This window comes from Xiphias gladius, chromosome 14 (assembly GCF_016859285.1).
Source record: "Xiphias gladius isolate SHS-SW01 ecotype Sanya breed wild chromosome 14, ASM1685928v1, whole genome shotgun sequence".
Classification (NCBI taxonomy): domain Eukaryota; kingdom Metazoa; phylum Chordata; class Actinopteri; order Istiophoriformes; family Xiphiidae; genus Xiphias; species Xiphias gladius.
In genome coordinates this window covers 10,422,779-10,442,278 of record NC_053413.1, presented here as the reverse complement: position 1 = coordinate 10,442,278, position 19,500 = coordinate 10,422,779, and the positions used below count along the sequence as shown (strand labels likewise).

Genomic DNA, 19,500 nt, shown 5'->3' with positions numbered 1-19,500 from the left:
GTCCCCAATCTGCATGACAGCTCAAAGTTATATCTCCACTGTTAAATAGAAAAACGTTTTGTTGCGTGCGCCACCTGGTCAAAACCAAACATTTTCAGACACACGCATTGTTAACATATCCATATAACAAATTACATTATGGTGCCATAAACTTCCATGTGAAGGAAGTCTGGAGAAATAGCGTCACTTTTATTACAGCAGAAGTTCTTCCAGCACAGCAATAAGCAGCGAGTCCACATGGCGTTTTCACTGGGAAAAGCTGGGTGTGATTTATTTGGCCCTGCAGAGGTTAAACATCCACAGCTCTACAACTTCAAGGATCTGATTTGCGCATATCTCACCACAGATTGTGTACACACAGTAATGCTCTTCCACCATATCAACAGTCTCCACTCCTACATCCTAGATCAGTTGGTGGCATGACTGAATTTGTGTCATTGCCCCACATAAAACAAACAAACACAAAAGGATGCAAACTTTTGTCTCAACCGTTATTACAACCGAATTCATTTTTGAAAAATATACATCACAGAAAATGTCTGATACACCCCTTTTTTATTTTATTCAGTCAGAGCTCCAGAGTGTATACTTAATATTCATATGTCCATACCTGACTGTGTGTGTGTGTGTGTGTGTCAGTGTGTTGGGGTTTTAAACAGCCGCACCAAGTTCAACAGATCCTGCTCCTGTAGGCCGAGCTCTTCCATCAGCGTGTTCAAATACGCCACTGATGCCGGCGTCTCCAAGGCCTCCCGCACCACCAGGGAAACTTCTGACAACCTGAAACACAAAGCACACAAAGATTATACACAACTACACACTGACAAATTCCTCTAAAATAACAGACACCAAAACAAAAATGAAACATTGAGACAGTATTCTGATGAATGTAATTACATTTTTGATGAACATACACGGACACAATTCCACACTGATTGTAAAGAACCGTCCTAAAACTAAAATGCAACATCTTCAGTCAACAACGTAAAGGTATCATTACACTATTAAGTTACTATTTAAGCCACGTGTTGTGTCACAGGATACACTTAGCAGCTAAGGCACTGAGGGCTGACCGGGGTTCATTTTGTTGTAAAAGAAAGCTGGTTTTCTGAGTCATATGGATACTTCTGCTGAGTAAAACACAGATCAAGACTTTTAAAAATTAAATTACCTACCACATTCACTGGGGTTCTAGTTTTTACTCAGCAAAGTTATCCAGATAACTCAGTAAGTGTGCTTTGTGGAACAAACATCCGCTCGCTGCTTAGTGTGATTACATGCACATTAGTATCCTGGGTTTTATCTTATTTGGGACATGACATTTACATGGAACTTAAGAAATTCATATCCCTGTATACATGAAAAGGTTTCCTAATCATCTTTGAGCACTTGTCTTTTGATTCTCGAAGATTTTAGCTACTCATTTCTCTATGAAGAGGGACTTTTCAGAAACCTGGAAAAAGGTGTTTACATGCCACAGTATCACAGTTTTCTCTCCAGGGAGAAAATCCAGGTTTCTCAAATTAAGGGTAAGGCTTTGTCCAGATTTCTGAAACCAGGATATGATGTTAACGTGTACATCTCATACCCGGGATACTCCAAAATCCTGCTCAAAACAAGGATACTCAGGCGCATGTACTCCATGATGCCCTAAATCATCCAGTAATATCTTCACTTCATATAAAAACTCTGCAGACTGATATCAGGAGAAATTAAGATCTATATATTTGTTAATCTTTTAAGATTGTTGTAAATTCTCACCTCTAGCATAACCCACAACATTTTAAAAATGGCTGACACACACAACATAGGGCCAGCTAAACTGTCACACAAGTCTGCCCTTCACCACGTGTGTGTCTTAGCTGTGGGTGTGCCTCTGGCTGCACAATCACAGTAAGGTTAGAGTGTGAAATGTAATGCAGTCTAATGAAACAGCCCTAAAATAATGAATTCTACCTTCATGAAGGTTAGAAAGTTTTAAGTGAATTAAAAAAGTGCTGATTCAACTTTAGGATCATTTTGGGGGCTGCAGTCTGTGGTGCTGTTGAACTATACTGCGTTATAGTGAGAGGTGTTTCTGATATTTTGTCCATCCGCTTTATACAAATGACTGTAATGTAACCAATTGATAAAAACCGGCAACTCATTTTATGTTTTCATGGATTGTGTGCCTACATCCTTTACTTTTAAGGTACATCACAGTGACTTTTAATTTATCCCACAACTTGCACAGTCTCTAGAGCTCAACTAAATCAAGCACTTTTAGGATGAGGTAGAACTGGAGGCTCACAGTGTCTAGTCAGCACAGACCAACATCTCTATGTAAAGACTGTTTATCTCCAGCTCTAAATCCACTGTTTGCAACCTTCTAGCTGATTTCCTTTACTTCTCTGAGCCCTGTCGCTCTCCGCCTCCTCTTCCTCTCTCCCCCACCCCTCCCTCTCTACCTTTCCTGTCTACCTGTGTGGGGGTGTGCTGCTGGTTAATCTCCGGTTCACCCCGGGGTCTAGTGTTGCAGGGGGGGGGGGCATCCATTATTCAGCTGGCCTGAACAATAGAGGCCAGACTAGCTCCACAGCTGCCATGCAGCAGACAGTTAAGACAGCACACCAAATTATTCATGATGGAGGAATGGAAGGATGGAGAAGCTTGAAGTCAAATAGGTACTAATGAAATCGTAGAGTACTGATCAGACATGTGACAAAAAGATATAAATGTTTCCAAAAGAGCTGATTATCTCAGGTGATAAAATAAAAACTCCCGTTAAACGTGCATTGATGATAAGACCGTCATATGGCTTCTGCTCCAGCCATTGACAATACCAAAACATGCAATAAATACATACATTTAAGTGGTGCATCAGTTAGATAAAATCTAATCTTAATATTTGCATTTTAAAACATTTTTCTCTCAACACCAGCAGTAAATATTACAAACACCTACAATCAGGTCAAAGCCACAACACACAGACAACAAATCAAGTCAATTTTTTCGCCCATATAGGTCGAAAACAGTTTCATTACAACCCAAACTCTCAATTTTTTTCTTAATTCCATTTCCCAAACATTACAGACTAATCATTTTTACTTTAATCAAGGTGTATTACATACAACACAAACTATCCTTCTTTTTTAGAGATTTTCAAAGACAACAGAATTTAGCCGAAAGACGCCAGTTTGTCCATAATAATTTCAAAGTCCATTACCAGGACCTGACTTTTGCAGCCTGATCCTTTTCACTTAATGCAGCTTTAGGGAAGAGTTTGCAGTTTACAGGATCCCATTGCTTTAAGAGTGATAGATTTGTGTTTTCTACTGTACCTCAAGCTGCACAACACTTGCTGTATTCTTTTGTTAAGTTTAAGAGAGCCCACAATGTAAGTTATGATACTGATGTAAACTGACCCAGGGCCACTGAGGGAATCATAAATCAGAGTCAGCCGAGCATCAGGTGAAAGTTTTCCCAGCCGGGGCAATTTAAAGTGCCCATTTTGCCTGAATGTATACAGAGAAACTATTGTGTGTGTGTACAGTGTGTACAGGGCTGCTTGTGTGTGCCTTCTTTCCTGCATCACGGATCTGGAGAGGGGCAATCAGGTGGAGATAAGGCCATGAGGCGACTGTGTGTACTCAGACGGGAGCAGCACGGAACTGTCCATGAACTACCAGCAAAACACACACACACACACACACACACACACACACACACACACACACACACACACACACACACACACACACACACACACACACACACACACACACACACACACACCATATGGCATGTGCTAAACAATGTCACACTAGATAGCATTTTGTCAAAGGCACTGTGAATCTTTGACGCTGAAAGTGAATCCAAGTCACAATAAGGAAATGTTACCACTTTTATTTTTTGTATGAGGAACTGTATACTTCTGTAAAAATGTTGTTGATTTGTTGAGGCAACAGAAAATTACAGTATGATACCAATATATTATAGTTTTAGTTCCAATATGCATATTCTGATTATGTCTTGCATCTACTAAAGTATTCAATTACTATATAGAGAATTGGATACTACTTATTTTTTCAAGACTAAAGCTGTAGCTTATCCTTTATAAGCTACATGTAAAACACACTGTTTTCATTGTCTGACAAACAAAGTTGCGCATTTCCTGGGAGACAACTGTCCTTGATTTCCTTGTCATAGTTTTTTTTCCATGTCTCGCAACTTTCCTCTACGACAGGCTGTCCAGCTTTCATTAAACATCCTCCTATTACTTGACACACACACACACACACACACACACACACACACACACACACACACACACACACACACACACACACACACAGAGTAAACTTACAGATGTAGAAGCACCACAGCTATGAGGGTCCACTCTGGAGTTTTGTGGATGATGTTTGTGTTGGTGAACCTGTGGTGTTGAGTGAAAAAAAACAAAAACAGCAACAGGTCAGCACTGCAGAGTAACTTGCCAGTCTTAATTTAAAGATTTATGTCACGTAAAGGAGTTTGTCTATGTGTTGGAGAGAAATCTAACCACAGAGTATATATGAAACACATACATAGCTCTTGATCTGACCAAAATTTCTTTAGGTGGGTGTCAAAAATCACCTAATTCTGATGATAAGTAAACTAGGAAAACAAAACGTGGACAAGCCAGGACCGAAAACACCACAAACACTGCCTGCAATAGTGCAGTGATGTATGCTGGTCTGGCAGTGCTGTGTATATTCTTTGGCTTCAGCCTCTTGTCAGCGGGGCCTCTCGACAGCACAAAGAGAATTCCTGGAAGCAGGACTGGTGGTGTTACTCTGCTGCTCGCTCGGGTTTTACATCACTGACACAGTGATTTAATAGCAATCCTGTTGAAAACATCCTAACCAGCCGATGGGAATATGCAATATGTCTATGGCAGGAAATGTTCAATTTAGGCACGGGTTTTAAATGCCGTAAAACTTATGCACAGAATAGTAAAGGACAGAAATGAAAGATTCTTATAGGCCTTTTTTACAGAAGAAGTTTTGACATGTCACAGGGGGGAAAGCATAGGAGTATATAATAAAAACAACAAGATCCAATTAGGTGCTTCAGTTTCAGGGACCTGGTGTTGTGCAGGCTGGCTCACTGTTACGCTGCCATAACGTACTGAGGCATATGAACACAACTGCGCCACCGTTAATGATATTAACAACACCTCTGCTTTTCCTACTGTGACAACTGCCTGCTGCGAAAAAGGCCTATCATTGCTTCGTGAATTCGGTGACCTCATGTAATTACAACATAGCTCCACCCAGCGTCAACCCTGAAGTGGTAACACCTGTTTAGGTGTATGGGACCTTTAAAAAAAAAAAAAAAAAAAAAAATGTATGTATGCAGTGTGTGTTACTACAGATTAGCACAGAGTGGGATGGAAGGAAAATTACAAAATATGACATGATAGGTTGGGAAAATAGTAAGTCAGACAGCCACATGTACATCTGTGTCGATGATTCAGAAAGGCATGCACCAGAAATTACGACTTAATAAATGACAGTCAAAGATGAAAATGTGTAATGAATGTGGTGAGCCACTCAGCCTCTTTCAAAGCTAACATTTTGACTTGTCATTGCAGGAAAAGTACAATCGCTAATTGTCACATTAATGATGGCTCTGTTACATTTAAGTGTTCCAGTAAATGAAGATACACAATTGAATATATTGAGGTTATTAACTACACTTTTGCTGCTATGACATGTCAAAATGTCTGCTGTGGAAAACGTCTATGAACCGTTAATAACCCTCCTGATGGTGTCATGTTTTATGCCTAACTATAGGGGGCACCAGAGTCCTTCATCAAATCTTCTCCGAGCGTTGTGGAATTTAATAAAAAATTAATGTGATAATTACCAAGTTTATCACTCTAATGTCTCTTAGAATAATACAGTGGTCCGAAGCTGAGTAACTGCATGTTTAGTTGATGGTGGAAGGGAGTTACAAATGGTTTACAGATCACACTAGATGACAGATTTGTTGTTTGTCTATGTTGCACATTTCTACACCAAGAAATAAATTTAAAAAAAAAAAACATTACTCACTTGGGAGAAATGTATATCTCATCGACATGTGAGTCAGTAGGCCTAAAACAAAGCCTATATATCATAAGAACATTAAAAAATATCCCCAAATAGTGCCTTAAGAAAGCACAACAAGTCCTATGTTGGGGTATAACTCAACTAATTAATGAAGACTGAGGTACGTCACCATTTCATGAATGTAACACACCGTAGTGGAGCAGTAAGCAGTTATTTTGTTAGATATAGAAATCAGGAGAAGCTACTGGTTCTTGAACGTTTAAATGAGGTGATGTGAACCACGATGCCCCGTCACTTATGTTTTTTGTCTTCTCGAGACGTTGAAAATTACAGTTAAAAAGCAATTTTTTAAAAACACATATTAAGCCTCGTCAGTATGCAAAAACTATAAGATCTTAAAAAAGAAAGAAAGAAAATGTGCGTGAGTACAGTTAAGTGTGTGACCCAGGGATGGCAGACTAGCAGAGGGGAGGTTGTATGGGAGTTTGTGCATGCTGTACTTACCTGAATGTCCTGATCAGGCTGTTCAGATCGGTGGAGACGTCACTCATGGTGAGATGCAGCGGACCCACAATGTTTCTGAGACTGCACAACACAAAGACGAGGGACAAAGACAGACAAATACAACAGAAAAATTGTAAATTTTATTGTCACCAAATTTGTGCCATTAAGGGGAGCTGAAAGGGTTCCAACAGATACAATAAATACTGAGCATGTGAATTTAAGTTCCTTTGTGCAGTGTTTATTAAACGATACATAGTCCTGTTACTGAAAGTGCCTCAAAAGATGAAGAATTACACTGCAAGGTCCCATGTTAATGAACTCATAACTTCATAATAAACGGTGACAAGTCTGAACCTGGTATCTCTGGATTGGTGGAGCTATGAATCACCAGCCGAGCTACAAATATGACTTAAATGAATGGCAGTTCACAGGTGAGACGTTAGGTTAGGTTTCCACAAAAAAACAAAACAATACAAACAAACAAACAAAAAAACCCACAAACATATGCAATTAAATTCAATTAATGCAAATAAGTGAAAGAGTCACAAATAAAACACACACACACACACCAGCTGGTGAGCTTCTCCACTGTGATTCTTTTCTGGATGAGGTGCTGAGCATGCGAATCAACGAGTGGCAGAACTGGGTCCTTCGTGCCCTGGTCCTGGACTGTCACCTGGTGGGAGAAAAAACAAGATGCATGAGTGTTGGAAAGCAATCGTCAGCACGTAAATACAAATCGGTACTGCACCAGTCAAGTTTGTTTACACATTACATTTTCAATATAGTGCCTCCATGTGGCCTCTGACTCTTATAACAAACACATCCATTCACAACCCTACTCTCTTTTTTCCTTTTGCCTCCATCCTTAACTCACCTTGTTTCCATTCAGTGCCTCGACCTCCTCAGGCAGAATCCACGTCCCTTTATAAAACTCCCTGACTCTGAGCTCCAGCTGCTGGCTGTCCTTCCTCAGCGTCTCATAGTCTGGAGTTGCAGCTGGTGGCCTCTTCAGCACCCCAGCGTCAACCCCTCCACCGTCCTCCACTGTCCCCTCATCTTCAAGGTCGTCTTCATCCAGTTCCTCCCCTTTGTCCTCCTCCTCCTCCTCTTTTACATCAGCAAATGGAGAGCCTAGTGAATGTTCAGCACCATACAGGAACTTCAAGGTCTCATCAGTGCTCCATTCTTTCAGGGTTCTTCTCAAGCACTCGAGGAGATTCAGCCGGATGGAGTTGTGTTTGGGTGTAGCGGTGTGGTTCTTCAGTAGATCTCGTAGCCCTGCTGCCCCTTTCTTGCTCATACCCACCTGGGTGATGTGGAGTCCTGGCTGGGCGGGGACTGTCGTGTTGCGGCCTTTCTGATCAGTGGTGGTTTGTGTTGAAGAAGAGAGATGTTTGTTTTCTGTTGGGCGTTTTGAGTCAATAAATGGAGGAGAGGTGAGTGGTGTAGTGTGTTCTGCCTGTGTGGGTGTTGAGTCAACAGGCAGGGGAATAGTGTGAGTGACCGTCTCAGACAAACTGCACAGATTCATCTTAGCTGAAAACTCTTCCACACTGGGTTCCTCAAGCAAGTCTTTCTCCTCTGGCAGTACCAGGTCAGCATTTCTTATGAGCAACTGTTCAGCATCAGTTCTCACCTCTGTTTTACATGCATCTGATTCTTTCCTTTTCTCCTCTTCTCTCATTTTTCCCTCCCCCTCTGCGTCCTGACTTTGATGATGCTCGATCTCCTCTACATCTCCCTCTGCATTCTCTTCCTTTCTCCTCGCCATCTTTCCTCGCTTTCCTTTCTGGTCTTCATCTACGCTTTTAGGCAGATCACCCCAGTGCACCCTGGGTCCCTGCGGCTGGGAGACCATGCTGGAGACAAAGTCTTGCTCTTGCTCCATGTCGCTGCTGTCGCTGTGGCAGAGGCCGTCTCTAGGACAATGCTGCTGAGAGCTGTGAGGATCCTCGGGCTGAGCAGCCAGCGGGTTCTCGATGTCCTCCTCTTGGAGACGCCTCACTGAAAGCACAACCTCCTCACCAGAGCTCCCACTACACACATGTGTAGGGCTGAATTAGTAAATCTATTATAAACCCTATAGAACACTTACAACATTGAACATCCGAAAATGGCAAAATGTATTTATTTGTTAGTAGAATCACCTCTGCAACAAATCTCAGATATATTGCTATTTTAAAAAATATGCACCAAGTTTAATGGAATGTGAACACTGAAGCTAATACATACCTATCTCCTTTCTTCATCAATTTAATTTCTAGAGGGCTGACAGTGATAAGGGAAGTGAACAAATGATCTTATTATGTAGAAAATGATTATATTTAATGATCAGTTCATAGATGTGGTTTAGGAAAGAGACAGGGGGCAGTATACCTCTCATGCTGCCTGAGCCAAAGAGGCGTCTTTGATATTTGTAGCTCAAACTCTTTGGAGGCTTTGTAGCAGAAGTTACTACAAAAACACTAAACATAAAAGAGAAAGGGGGAAAAGAATGACTATTTTGAGTATTTTTTCAGATATATATATATTTATTTTTTTAAACATGTAGCAAAACTTACCTTGCGCTCTGTAATGTCGTACACTTTATTGGTCTTTGTAGAAATTTTATATTGTTGAGTTGGGATCTATAAAGCGAACAGTAGAACTGAGCCATGATAAAACGGATTAAAAGCATTAAACATAATTACATCTACTTCATACAAAGGATCATAAAGACTGAGACAGAAGTTCTTACCTTTCCCAGTTTATTTGGACATTTGGGATAACCACACAGTTTAGTAATGGATCTCTCCTCTACAGCATCTTTGTAATTAGCTGGAGTGATGAATTTGGCCTGTGAAGAAAGGAGACTGAATATAAGCTGAACACAACAACTATGTCACCTTAAAGATCAACCTCAAGAGTGAAAAACTGAAGAGGAAAAAATAAATGTTGGAATGGATAGGAGTTGGGAGGAATCTAAGTTATCATTTCACCATTGTTTTATACCTTGCAATTGGTTAAGCTAATGGCCATGATGTATGATTACTGTGTAATAACATGGCCTCTTTTCTCTAATGAGAGCTGGATCAGTAAAAGTAAGGGAGGCGCACTGCAGTAGCCTCAACATTATCACTTTAACATTTAAAAATGTAGCCCTACACATGTTCTTTGGACAAAAACTCTGTAACACTCAACAGGGGACATAGCAAGTCACTCAGTATTGAAAGGGACTGTGAATAGTAAATGACATGGGAAGTAAATTTCACTTTTTATTTTTATTCGAGGATGAGAAGCATCACTCCTCTGGACTTATAAAAGACTGAAATTGGTCCCAGAGCTCGTGCCGTGACTGACAGATGTTATCAGTTAGATATGCGGCTGGGCTTATCCTGGTCTCCCTTCCCAAAGGAAAACTAAACTCAGAAGAAACATACACAGTCAACCAGGAAGTCTTCAGCCACGCTGTCCTCCAGAAGACGCTCCACTACTTTCAGTGCTCTTTTCTCCAGCTCCAGCTTCTCCCTCAGCTTCTCCTTCACCAACTCTCTCCTGACAAGATATCGTACAAACATTTGAAGAAGTGTTGTTGTTGTTGTTGTTCTTCCATTTACTCGCTGATATGTATTACTACAATTATCTCTAGAAAAATGATCATTAAAACAATAGTCCACAACCATACTAAAATCTTAAACTATTAGTGTATGAAACAGATTATTAATCTGAATCGGGAATGACAAAACTTTAGCATCCCATAAAAATAATATGTCCTTACACACCTTCTTGCTTCTTCTTCAGCAGTCAGCGCTTTGACACGTTTTCCACCTAACACAAAACACAAAAAACAAAAACAAAAAACAGCACGTTTAAATGCTAAAAGGAGAACTTTAAAATGAGAAGATAAGTCACTATGGTGTCGACAAGATGTAGTGCCTATTACTTACCAGTGAATGAGCAACTACATAAACTGGTATGTGTACAACTTTAAAACATATTTACCGTTGGCGTGAATGACGTTTTGCCTTTTTTCTGCAGATTCTCAAGATGTAAACATGTATGCAACGCCTAACATTGAGAGAACAAGTTCTGAGTGGAAACTAACCTTTTTCAGAGGTTTTGGAGGAGACTCTGCTCCTTCTCCTCCCCTCCGTCTCCATGATGTTTCTGTTGTCTACGTTTTCAACTTTGACCTTCTTACGTATTTGCCTCTACGGCAAACCCAAACGGTCAATCCAGCCGTTAGCACTTCGCTCAGGTAGCGCGGTAGTTTTCACCGGGTTGGGGCATGTACTTTCGGTGGGTATCTACCTCAGTGTTGTCCTGTTCAACACCACTATGTCCGCGGAAAAAGTTTACTGTTGGCGACTGTGTTTGGCTAGCTTTGATAGCAAGAAAAGCTTTATTTTCCATCCAACGGCGAAGCTAATTCTGAATCATTGATACTAGCATACATTCAGCTCCCCTATGTTTACACTAGACTGTCCAGCCAACACAGGCTTATCTGACCTTAACCAAACATAACCACCATGTCCGTACATATAAATGATGGTTCAGCTCATATAATAGGCAGCTAGTTGTGTGAGTAGACCCTCTTGAATTAGGACCTCCTAGATGATCAGATAGCATGGTGTGCAATTTTTTTTTTGACATGAAGTGTCCTGTTTGTTTTGGAGGATTGCTGCGTGAAGACAAACCTCACCTGAGGACAGCAGGGATGGCTCTGGAGCAGCTCATTGATGTGGTCCAGAGATGTGTGAGTCCACCACACCCTCCTCCTCATCCATCTGCCCGTCCACCCTTCAACGCCACATTTCTGCATCTTTCCAGGGTTCTCCATATAGACGTTAACACAATCAGTGGAGTTGTTTTCTATCAAGTGGTATAAGTAATCTGAATGCGTTTATACAGAGAGCAATAGTGGCACATCTTTACTGGCTGTGCACAGCTCCGTTTTAAGCTGCGCTTCAAAAAACATCCTTCAGCCTGCTCTGCTCTATTAATTTAGAAATAAAATATTCTAGTCATAAGTGAACTACCTGATTCTACTGTCTATTTTTCCTTCGAGGGAGGTTTAGATATATAATAAATGATTGAGATTAAAATGTAATTCTTGACCTTGGAAACAGTAGCTGATTTAACCTCGCCACAAGGTCCATTTAGTAGCTGTTCTGGAGCTTTTCTATTCTTTTCTACAGCTATTAAATTGACCTTGAGGTCTTAAATGATTTTTCACCAACCACTGACTGACTGTGGGGCTGTAATTTATCTCATCATGGATTGACTTTTAACCATAAAATACCAGAGAACAGTGAAAAATGTCTGACAGCATTTACCAGAGGCCAAGGTGATGCCTTCAAAGGGCAGACAAACAGAGAAAGGCAGCAAATTTGCATATTTAATAAGCTTGGACCAGTAAATGTTTGGCTTTTTTTCTTGGAAAGTGACTCAAATAATTAATCAATATTAATTTTATGTAGATCAACTAATCGATTGGAATTCTTTCATTGCTAATTGACTCAGATTAAATGTCTATATTTTCTTTATTTTAACCCCTTTATTTGCCTCTCTCTTACACAGCAAGCAGTCCCTGATGACAGCTACACCACTGAGGATCATGACGTCTTCACGATTGCTGGGCGCACCTGCATCGAGGAGGGAAACAGCACACAGGTCCTCAGTATTATCCTAGATGAAAAGAATCAGGTACATTGCTCAAAGCTGACCCTTTCAACACACACACTTGTTTATCAATGTGTAGCATATTCCTCTACATAATTCTCCTTTATACCGCTTTCTGCAGGACATAGTGAGATGTATGGGTTGGAATCTGCTGCCTCCCCTGATTCGGGTTTTGCTCCAGAAAGACGACCAGCACCTTCCTCAATGCCTGGCCATTTTCAACCACCTGCTAGAGGTCTGCCCATCTGCTCCACAGATGTTTCACATTATCACAGTATCGATAGCGGTCTAGTACCATGCAATATACAGTTTATAATCAAAACTAAACCACTGAAAAAAATCTAGCAGTGTGTAGATGCTTAATGTCTTGGGTGGTGGGATTAAATTGTCCTTTTAAGGGCGCGCTTTGGTTTTCCAGACTTGCAGGCCCAAGGAGCTGCTGATTGGCCTGTTGGAGCAGCTGGAGCAGGATGACCCGGACACTGTAGCAGAAAGTCTCCATCTGCTCTTGAAACCTCTACAGAAGGGTAGGGAATATTTCTTTAAATGTGAACTCGAGCACGCTTGTGATTAAATGTCAACTCATATAGAGCCATTTTCATTGTTTCATCTCCTCTGTCTCCTGTCTCTTCCTCTCAGTGCTGCTGTGTCTGGGCACCCGTAAGGCCTCGTCCTTGGGCATGACCCTGTCCTCTGTGCTGGACCAGGTGGCCAAACTGCCTCTGCCTCACACCAAGGACCAAGAGGAGGACGACGTCTTCTCGCTATGTCGTTCCTGCACTGACCTGATAGCCTTTGTCAGACCCTTTGTCAACGAGGTCAGTCAAAACCTCTTATACAGTGAAGAGCTAAGCGAGAACACGGACAAGATGGCGGGCGGACAGAGCTACGATAACGAGGACGAACTGCGGACAGAACTGCTGAAGTTGTGAGTGAGAAATTTGAAATGTTTCACAACTCAGACTTGCAAAGAAAGTATCAGCCCATATGTTATCTCACATCACATTATAGGCGGGAGTTGTATGAATCCAATAATGGCATCCAGGTTGAATCAGTGTGTTTTTCTGGTCTGCAGCTGTATGAAGACTCTGAGTCACCCTTTGTTGGAAGTACAACTCAAGGATCCGGACACTCTGGCTGTGTCTCCCCTCAGGAATTTTGCCACAGAGATTCTGGTATGTTATCTTTAAACATCACATGAGATGAAAATGAATTCACCATAATATTCTGTAAAGGGGCTAACATCATCCTGTAACTTTAGTGTAAATGTTGTGATGGGTCGTGTGTGTTTGTTTTGCGCAGAATACCCTCAGTGCTATCGGAGAGTCCCTAACCAGTCTCGTGTACCAGCCTCTGCTGAAGAGAAAACAGGTTCCCGGCTTTCTGGAGGAGGAGGTGCGTTATCCTAAAGAGTCTTTGGCCAGCCTGGCCCACCTGGTGTTCGTCCATCACCTGGCTGCAGATACGTTCCCCAGTGTTTTCTGGTAAGTTAGAGAAAATACCTATGATTGTAGAGCACTAAGACGCTGATATTCACAATGAATTTCTTCAGACTTGGCAAAAAATTACGGCTGCGCAACACTGATGACAATTCATACTGTCTGAATGGTTGGATTGTTACATTCTCCTACCTCCTGCGGTGTCTTTCCAGTCCCGTGTTCTGTCTTCGGTGTAACATGGAGCATATCTGCCTCCTCTTGTCCAGGTGAATATACTGTATGGCATAATGTTACAATATTTCTGTACTGTGCTGTTGCAGGTTTTCGCTGTCTGATTGTAGTTGCATTTTGACAAAAGCAGATGAAATTATACAAATACTGCCACCATTGAGCAAATATTGGATTTGTTTAGTTATTCATCATGCAAATGAAGATATCTAAACAAATACAGTATATTTCATGTATGTCGGCTAAAGCATACAAGAAATAAATGGTCTGGTCACAGGAAAAAAGTAAGAGAGAGCATTTTTTTTCCTAAATTAAGTTACAAAATAAATGTAACCACTACTCACACACCATATATCATAGATTTGAGCATTTACAACATGTCTGCATATGTAAAATACTAGTACACGTATAACTGCCATACTGAATAAATACAGTTGTTGATGTTTGAAGTTAGATCTTTGAGATAAACACAATATAATCTATTCTTAATTTTTTTTTGAACTATTAGAACTGAGGAGACCAGGATTCAGAAAGGACTGGTGAGTCAACCTGAAACACTGAATTAAAGATAAAAGACAGGTTTACAAAAACAAATTCTTGTGATGTCCTACAGACCTTTTCAGCTGTCGTGTAGTTGTGTTGTGTAGAACTGTATTTTAAAATGTACCTTTTTCTTTAAGAGTCATGCAAACCAGTAGCCTTTGGTGACATACGGTAGCTTATAAACTGACTTTGATGCTTCTACTTGACTGAGGGTCCTCATGAAAAGCTGAATAACCAGTTTTTCCTCTTTACATGTACTTGGACAGTCAATAGGTTTGAGACTTTACCAGAAAGAAAAAAATCTGCAGCCACAGTAGCAGCCTTACGAGGCCGCAAAGCCGCCTAAACATCAGTAAAATTCAATGGATGGATGAAATGTGGATAGAACTTTGTTGTCGCTTGAGCCTCACCAAGATTTCGCCTGAGGGTGGTACCAGAATGAGGGCCATGTTTTATCTATATCAGAAGAGTTCATCCTCTGTACAGTGGGCATTTTAGGACATCTCGGACTCCGTTTGTCTTGTTCAGCTCCACTTTCATCAGTGCCTGAACCTTTAGTGTGTTTCCCATAACACAGGAGCTGTATGAGAAGAGTCTGGTGCGGGTAGCAGATGGCAGTCTTCCTGCAGATCTGTTGGAGATCAAAACCTTCCTCACTGTCCCTCAGGTGAACACAGTCGTCCACTCAGGTTATTCAGGCAGACCTCAGATTTTGCTCTGCTGTGATTCTTGTAGTGTGATGCTGTTGTACTGGTACCGTATGCAACACACTCACTAATTTCACTGTGTATTTTCAGAACTTGGTGAAGGTTATGACGATATGTCCGAGGCATGATTTGGTAAGTCTTAACATGTGTAGATAAGTGTTATTTTGTGCACAAATGTGTTTTACAAAGTGTATTTATGTAGGTGTAATTGTAATACCATAGATAATGGACTTAACAGGGTCTTTTTTCTACTTTTTTTATCAATTGTAGCTTTGCAATTAAGACACACGTATTTCATTTGAATTTATTATTCTCTTCGAAAATAGATATATATTTTGTTTTTCTCCTTTGTCAACAGAGAACTAAAGGTCTGAAGGTGTTCCAGCTGAGCATTGATAAATTTGACACTGAAGCCAAGTACAATTTTTTCCAGTAAGCTTCCACCTTTCCTTCTTGAAAGGTCATCAGAAATGTCTCTGTCTTTTCCACCTCTCAATATAATGACTTGTATCCGTCATCTTGTTTCAGGTACCTGCTGAAGACCAGTAATCACTCAGGAGTCGAAGGCTACATCATCAAAAACATCAAAAATCAGATAGACATTGCCCTGAAGGTGAGTTGCCACTCTAAACTGAATGGTGGCTGTTGGCTTTGTTGGCATTTTTCACTGGTTTTGGGGCAGTAACTAAGAGCTATAGTAAATGGCGGTTTGGTCTCTTAGTCTGAGTAAAGTCTGTCTTTGTCTCTGTCTGTCTGTCCTCAGCCAGGTAGCAGTAACACCTGGTTTGTGGGGGTTCACCTGCTCCCTCTGCTGCGTAAGGTTCTCAGTCTCCCAGACGGCCCGGAGACCGACCTCTTGCAGTACCTGGACAGGTCAGCACACACATACTGTAACACTCCATCCATCATCTATCATCTAAACGACTTATCCTGCACAGGGGGGCTGCAGCCTGTCCCAGCATGCTCTGGGCAAGAGGCAGGGTAAATAAGCAAGTCACCAATCGGTCAGAATACCAACATATAATACTGTTAAAGGAAAATGTCAAAGCTCGAGTGAGCTTCTTTCTCTCTGTTGCAAGATTTTAAAAAAAAGCAAGATAATGTTTGGTGGACGAAGTATGTCAAGTTGAAACCTCAAACCGAGGCCCTCTTTCAAACCGCTCCCTAGCACCTCCACTCCCTTTGTGCATTCAGGCGGCGGGTCTGCCACATTGAGCGCCATCCCAAACCAAATAGCGTGGAATGGAAGTGGGTTATAAAACCCTCCAACAGCGAGTCTGTGATGCTGACTTGCTGACCATGTGCAATGCCTGTGTAGCGTCTGTCACGGGACATGCTCTGTACAAATATAAGTTCTGTGCGACTAGCCCTCCTAACATTTACTCGTAAACTTCTCAAACTAAGATAAACGTTTAATAACATAGACGTTAACAACTTAAAAGTCTCATTGTATTTAGGATCAAATATACCCTTCTGTAGTCTAGAAAACGGTAGAGGTGTTCATGTGATTGTAAAGCGTCCTATATTTACAGGAACTGTTGCAAAAAACCAAGCAGCTTATAAACATGAGAGTTAAAAACGAGAAGATGTTTACAGACAAAGAAATGCCACCAAAGACGCTTGGGAGGAAGGTTTATTTTTCTCCAATGGCTTGGGCCTACTGTGGAATGAACGTACTGAGTCTGCCTCCTCACTGCCCACACCGTTATTAGTGCTGTGTATAATAAGCTGATACGAAACAATAGTTATGAAAAGTTACGAAAGTTCCTGAGTCCGCCGGAGAGAGGGAGGTTCATCCCGAAGCTTGCCGCTGTATTTATACCCGACACCTTAATGAAGTGTGCTTCATCCAGCTGTGAGTGTGACTACAAACTGAGTTACAGGCCCCTATTATGACATCTCTGTACTTCAGTTTCTTGTTAATTATCAGCCAACAAATACGCAGATATTGATATATCTGCAATAAGCTAATATTGGCAGATATATTGTTCTAGCTCTAGCTGAAAGCTCTGGAAATAGCTAGTAAGTGGACCATGACCAAGTTCCAGAATGAACTTTCACGTTTATCTTTCTGTGTTGTTTTCCTCAGAGTTATGGAGTCTCTGAACCTGCTGCGTTACCTGGTCATCAGAGACAAAGTGACAGAGAACCAGGTGAGTAAAGCCTTCAGTCTTGTAGCAGTGTCAGAGCGTTGATCTGTTTCACACCTGAGCCAAACGATGACTCCACATAGTGTTAATGGTTGTTTTATAAGATCCTGAGGTCATGGATGGATTTCTGAATGGATCAGAGACCCCAAAGGGGTCAGCGGGGCCCCTGGACCAGAGCCTCTGCTTGAAGTTACTGTTAGCGTTTCTTGACACAAATTGACGCAAAAGAGTGACTACAATGAGGAAAAACAAGTAAAAATAGATGCAAATGAACAAAAAGGGGATGCAAACAGACACAAAACAAGTATGACTGGACACAAAACGAGCACAAGAAGTCTCTTTCAATCTGAGTCTTGCTGTTATGTACTGTAGAAGGGGAGGGGGAGCTTTTACATGTATGTGCCCAGGGGCCCATTGTCTCATAATCCGTCAATGCTTGAGGTGAATGAAATTTCTCCAGTGCTGCTCAAAAAAGGGAAAATGGCATTTCAAAACTCACAAACAGGTGCCATTCACCTCTATGCAACTACAAGTTTCTGATTCCCAGAGTGCATTGGTGCCAGGTCGATCCAGCCAGGTATAGCCAGCCTCATCCTAACTACACTCGCCATGTTTTTCTGCTGCGGTTTGTGATCCTGCAGACGGGGATCTGGACAGAGCTGTATAAAATAGAAGATACATTTTTGAAGCCTCTGCGTGTCGGGCTGAACATGTCGAGAGCCCACTACGAGAGGGAGCTGCACAACACCATGGAGACCAAGAAAGGCAGGGCCAAAGGTCAGACCAGCACTTCCTTATTTTTACACTGTCCCCAATGTTTATTTCAGTTCAGCCTTGCTCAACAACAACAACTCATCAGCTTTTCCGTGTGCAAGAGCACAGAAAAATATGAATGCTGCATCTTATATAGTTGTACAGCTGGTTTCACTTCCACATGCTTTGTGTGATTGCATGCCCAGCCCTAATGCTAAATAACCTGGTGATAGTCCTTTCTTTCAATCCACCTGAACTAAATACACAACTCAGAGCACCGTCCAGCCTCAAATATTCAGGTGAGGTGGAAGTGACAGCTAATGTTCTGACAGCACAAGTGTGTGTTTTCCACAGAGGAGCCGATGCTTTCTGTGTCTGTTGGTGACGAGAAGCTGCCCAACATGACGTCGGAGTCACAGATTCAGGTCAGCCGCTGTTTCATATCCCATTAACCATCACATGGCATTCGATCGTGTGTTTGTACAGCACTAACAAAGAGCACAGCCATGACCTGACTGAATTTTACTGTGTCCGCTCAGGCTCTGCACTCAGCCCTGCACACGTTTGACATGATCGAGAGCGTGCTGGTGCGGATAGAGGAGCTGGTGGATGTGAAGGAAAATCTTTAGACTGAGCTAAGAGACAGCTGCCAGACGTCCTCACAAGTCTCAGGACCTAACGGACAAAAAAGCCTTCAACTGTACTGTTGATTTATTTTGATCCAAATAAATCAGTTGTGGATGCCTCATTTCAGAGTCTAACCATGCGACTGGTAGTGTTCTTTTTTTTGTTTTTTTTTAATATCAAGTGTTTCAAGTTGTTGTCAGCAGGTCTGCTGGGTATTTAGAATCAAGTATAACTGCAATGTTACAAACCAAACAATGGGTGGGAAGTTTGTATCACTTCTGTAATACATTTTCAAACTTTTGTACACACAAAAGGTTAAATAAAGTTCTGTACTGATTATTCTACTAAGTGTGATATTTTCATGGTTTAAAAACCATAAATTGTGGTTTGCTGTATTCTGGATACAGCAAACCACAACCTCTGAATGAGTATTAGACTTAAAATTTTCAAATTAATTTTTAATAGTTTTTAACTAAAAGCTACAAGTAAACAGGAGTAATAAAAATCTCATCAAATGTACAAGTAATTACCGTTATTTTGAAATCACTATTTTTAATGGCTTTGCAAATTATGTTGCTATTGGCAATTTACAGTGTTTGGCTTATATTCATTCTACTCTTGTCATTATGGAAGCCCCGAGAGGCATAACTTCTTCTGTCTTTCTGTCAGATATAAAATAAAAATAAAGAACAAAACTGAAAATAATCAGATAACTAAGTTAAAAAAAAAAAAAACAAACCGAAATCAAAACCCATTCTCCTTGCTGAAAGTCCTGTTTTTGACCCATTCCTTCACCACGACCTGCTTGATA

The 19,500-nt window shown here is 41.2% G+C and overlaps 2 protein-coding genes across 3 annotated transcripts; one reads left to right on the top strand and one right to left on the bottom strand.

Moving 5' to 3' along the window:
- Positions 1 to 193: 193 nt before the first annotated feature.
- On the bottom strand, positions 194 to 10,762 carry rpap2 (RNA polymerase II associated protein 2). Of its 2 annotated transcripts, XM_040143314.1 has the most exons (12): positions 10,666 to 10,761; positions 10,343 to 10,388; positions 10,001 to 10,115; positions 9,319 to 9,417; positions 9,143 to 9,208; positions 8,958 to 9,046; positions 8,814 to 8,849; positions 7,456 to 8,617; positions 7,148 to 7,254; positions 6,579 to 6,659; positions 4,346 to 4,414; positions 196 to 780 (listed from the first exon to the last, which is right to left on the bottom strand). In XM_040143314.1, exons 1-12 carry the CDS (start codon positions 10,718 to 10,720, stop codon positions 636 to 638), a joined length of 2,070 nt encoding a protein of 689 aa, XP_039999248.1. In that variant the 5' UTR covers positions 10,721 to 10,761; the 3' UTR covers positions 196 to 635. The 2 variants fall into 2 exon arrangements, with proteins under 2 accessions (XP_039999249.1, XP_039999248.1); XM_040143315.1 differs by lacking the exon at positions 8,814 to 8,849 and having other exon boundaries at positions 194 to 780; positions 10,666 to 10,762.
- A 1-nt stretch (position 10,763) lies between these two features.
- glmna (glomulin, FKBP associated protein a) lies at positions 10,764 to 18,823 on the top strand. Its single transcript, XM_040143316.1, has 19 exons — positions 10,764 to 10,859; positions 11,237 to 11,316; positions 12,141 to 12,266; positions 12,364 to 12,477; positions 12,661 to 12,769; positions 12,882 to 13,170; positions 13,318 to 13,417; positions 13,545 to 13,726; positions 13,894 to 13,947; positions 14,418 to 14,448; positions 15,030 to 15,119; positions 15,250 to 15,291; positions 15,518 to 15,591; positions 15,688 to 15,772; positions 15,923 to 16,032; positions 17,249 to 17,312; positions 17,951 to 18,086; positions 18,417 to 18,487; positions 18,602 to 18,823. The coding sequence occupies exons 2-19, from the start codon at positions 11,278 to 11,280 to the stop codon at positions 18,689 to 18,691; spliced, it is 1,806 nt and encodes a 601-aa protein (XP_039999250.1). The 5' UTR covers positions 10,764 to 10,859; positions 11,237 to 11,277; the 3' UTR covers positions 18,692 to 18,823.
- Positions 18,824 to 19,500: the final 677 nt, after the last annotated feature.

Coding starts and splice junctions, on each gene's coding strand:
- rpap2 (XM_040143314.1), bottom strand. CDS start 10,720: ATGGAGACGGAGGGGAGGAGAAGGAGCAGAGTCTCCTCCAAAACCTCT. Junction 9,209..9,318: donor GTCCAAATAAACTGGGAAAG/GTAAGAACTTCT, acceptor TTCGCTTTATAG/ATCCCAACTCAACAATATAA. Junction 6,660..7,147: donor GTGGAGAAGCTCACCAGCTG/GTGTGTGTGTGT, acceptor TGTGTTGTGCAG/TCTCAGAAACATTGTGGGTC.
- glmna (XM_040143316.1), top strand. CDS start 11,278: ATGGCTCTGGAGCAGCTCATTGATGTGGTCCAGAGATGT. Junction 14,449..15,029: donor CCAGGATTCAGAAAGGACTG/GTGAGTCAACCT, acceptor CCCATAACACAG/GAGCTGTATGAGAAGAGTCT. Junction 15,773..15,922: donor AGATAGACATTGCCCTGAAG/GTGAGTTGCCAC, acceptor GTCTGTCCTCAG/CCAGGTAGCAGTAACACCTG.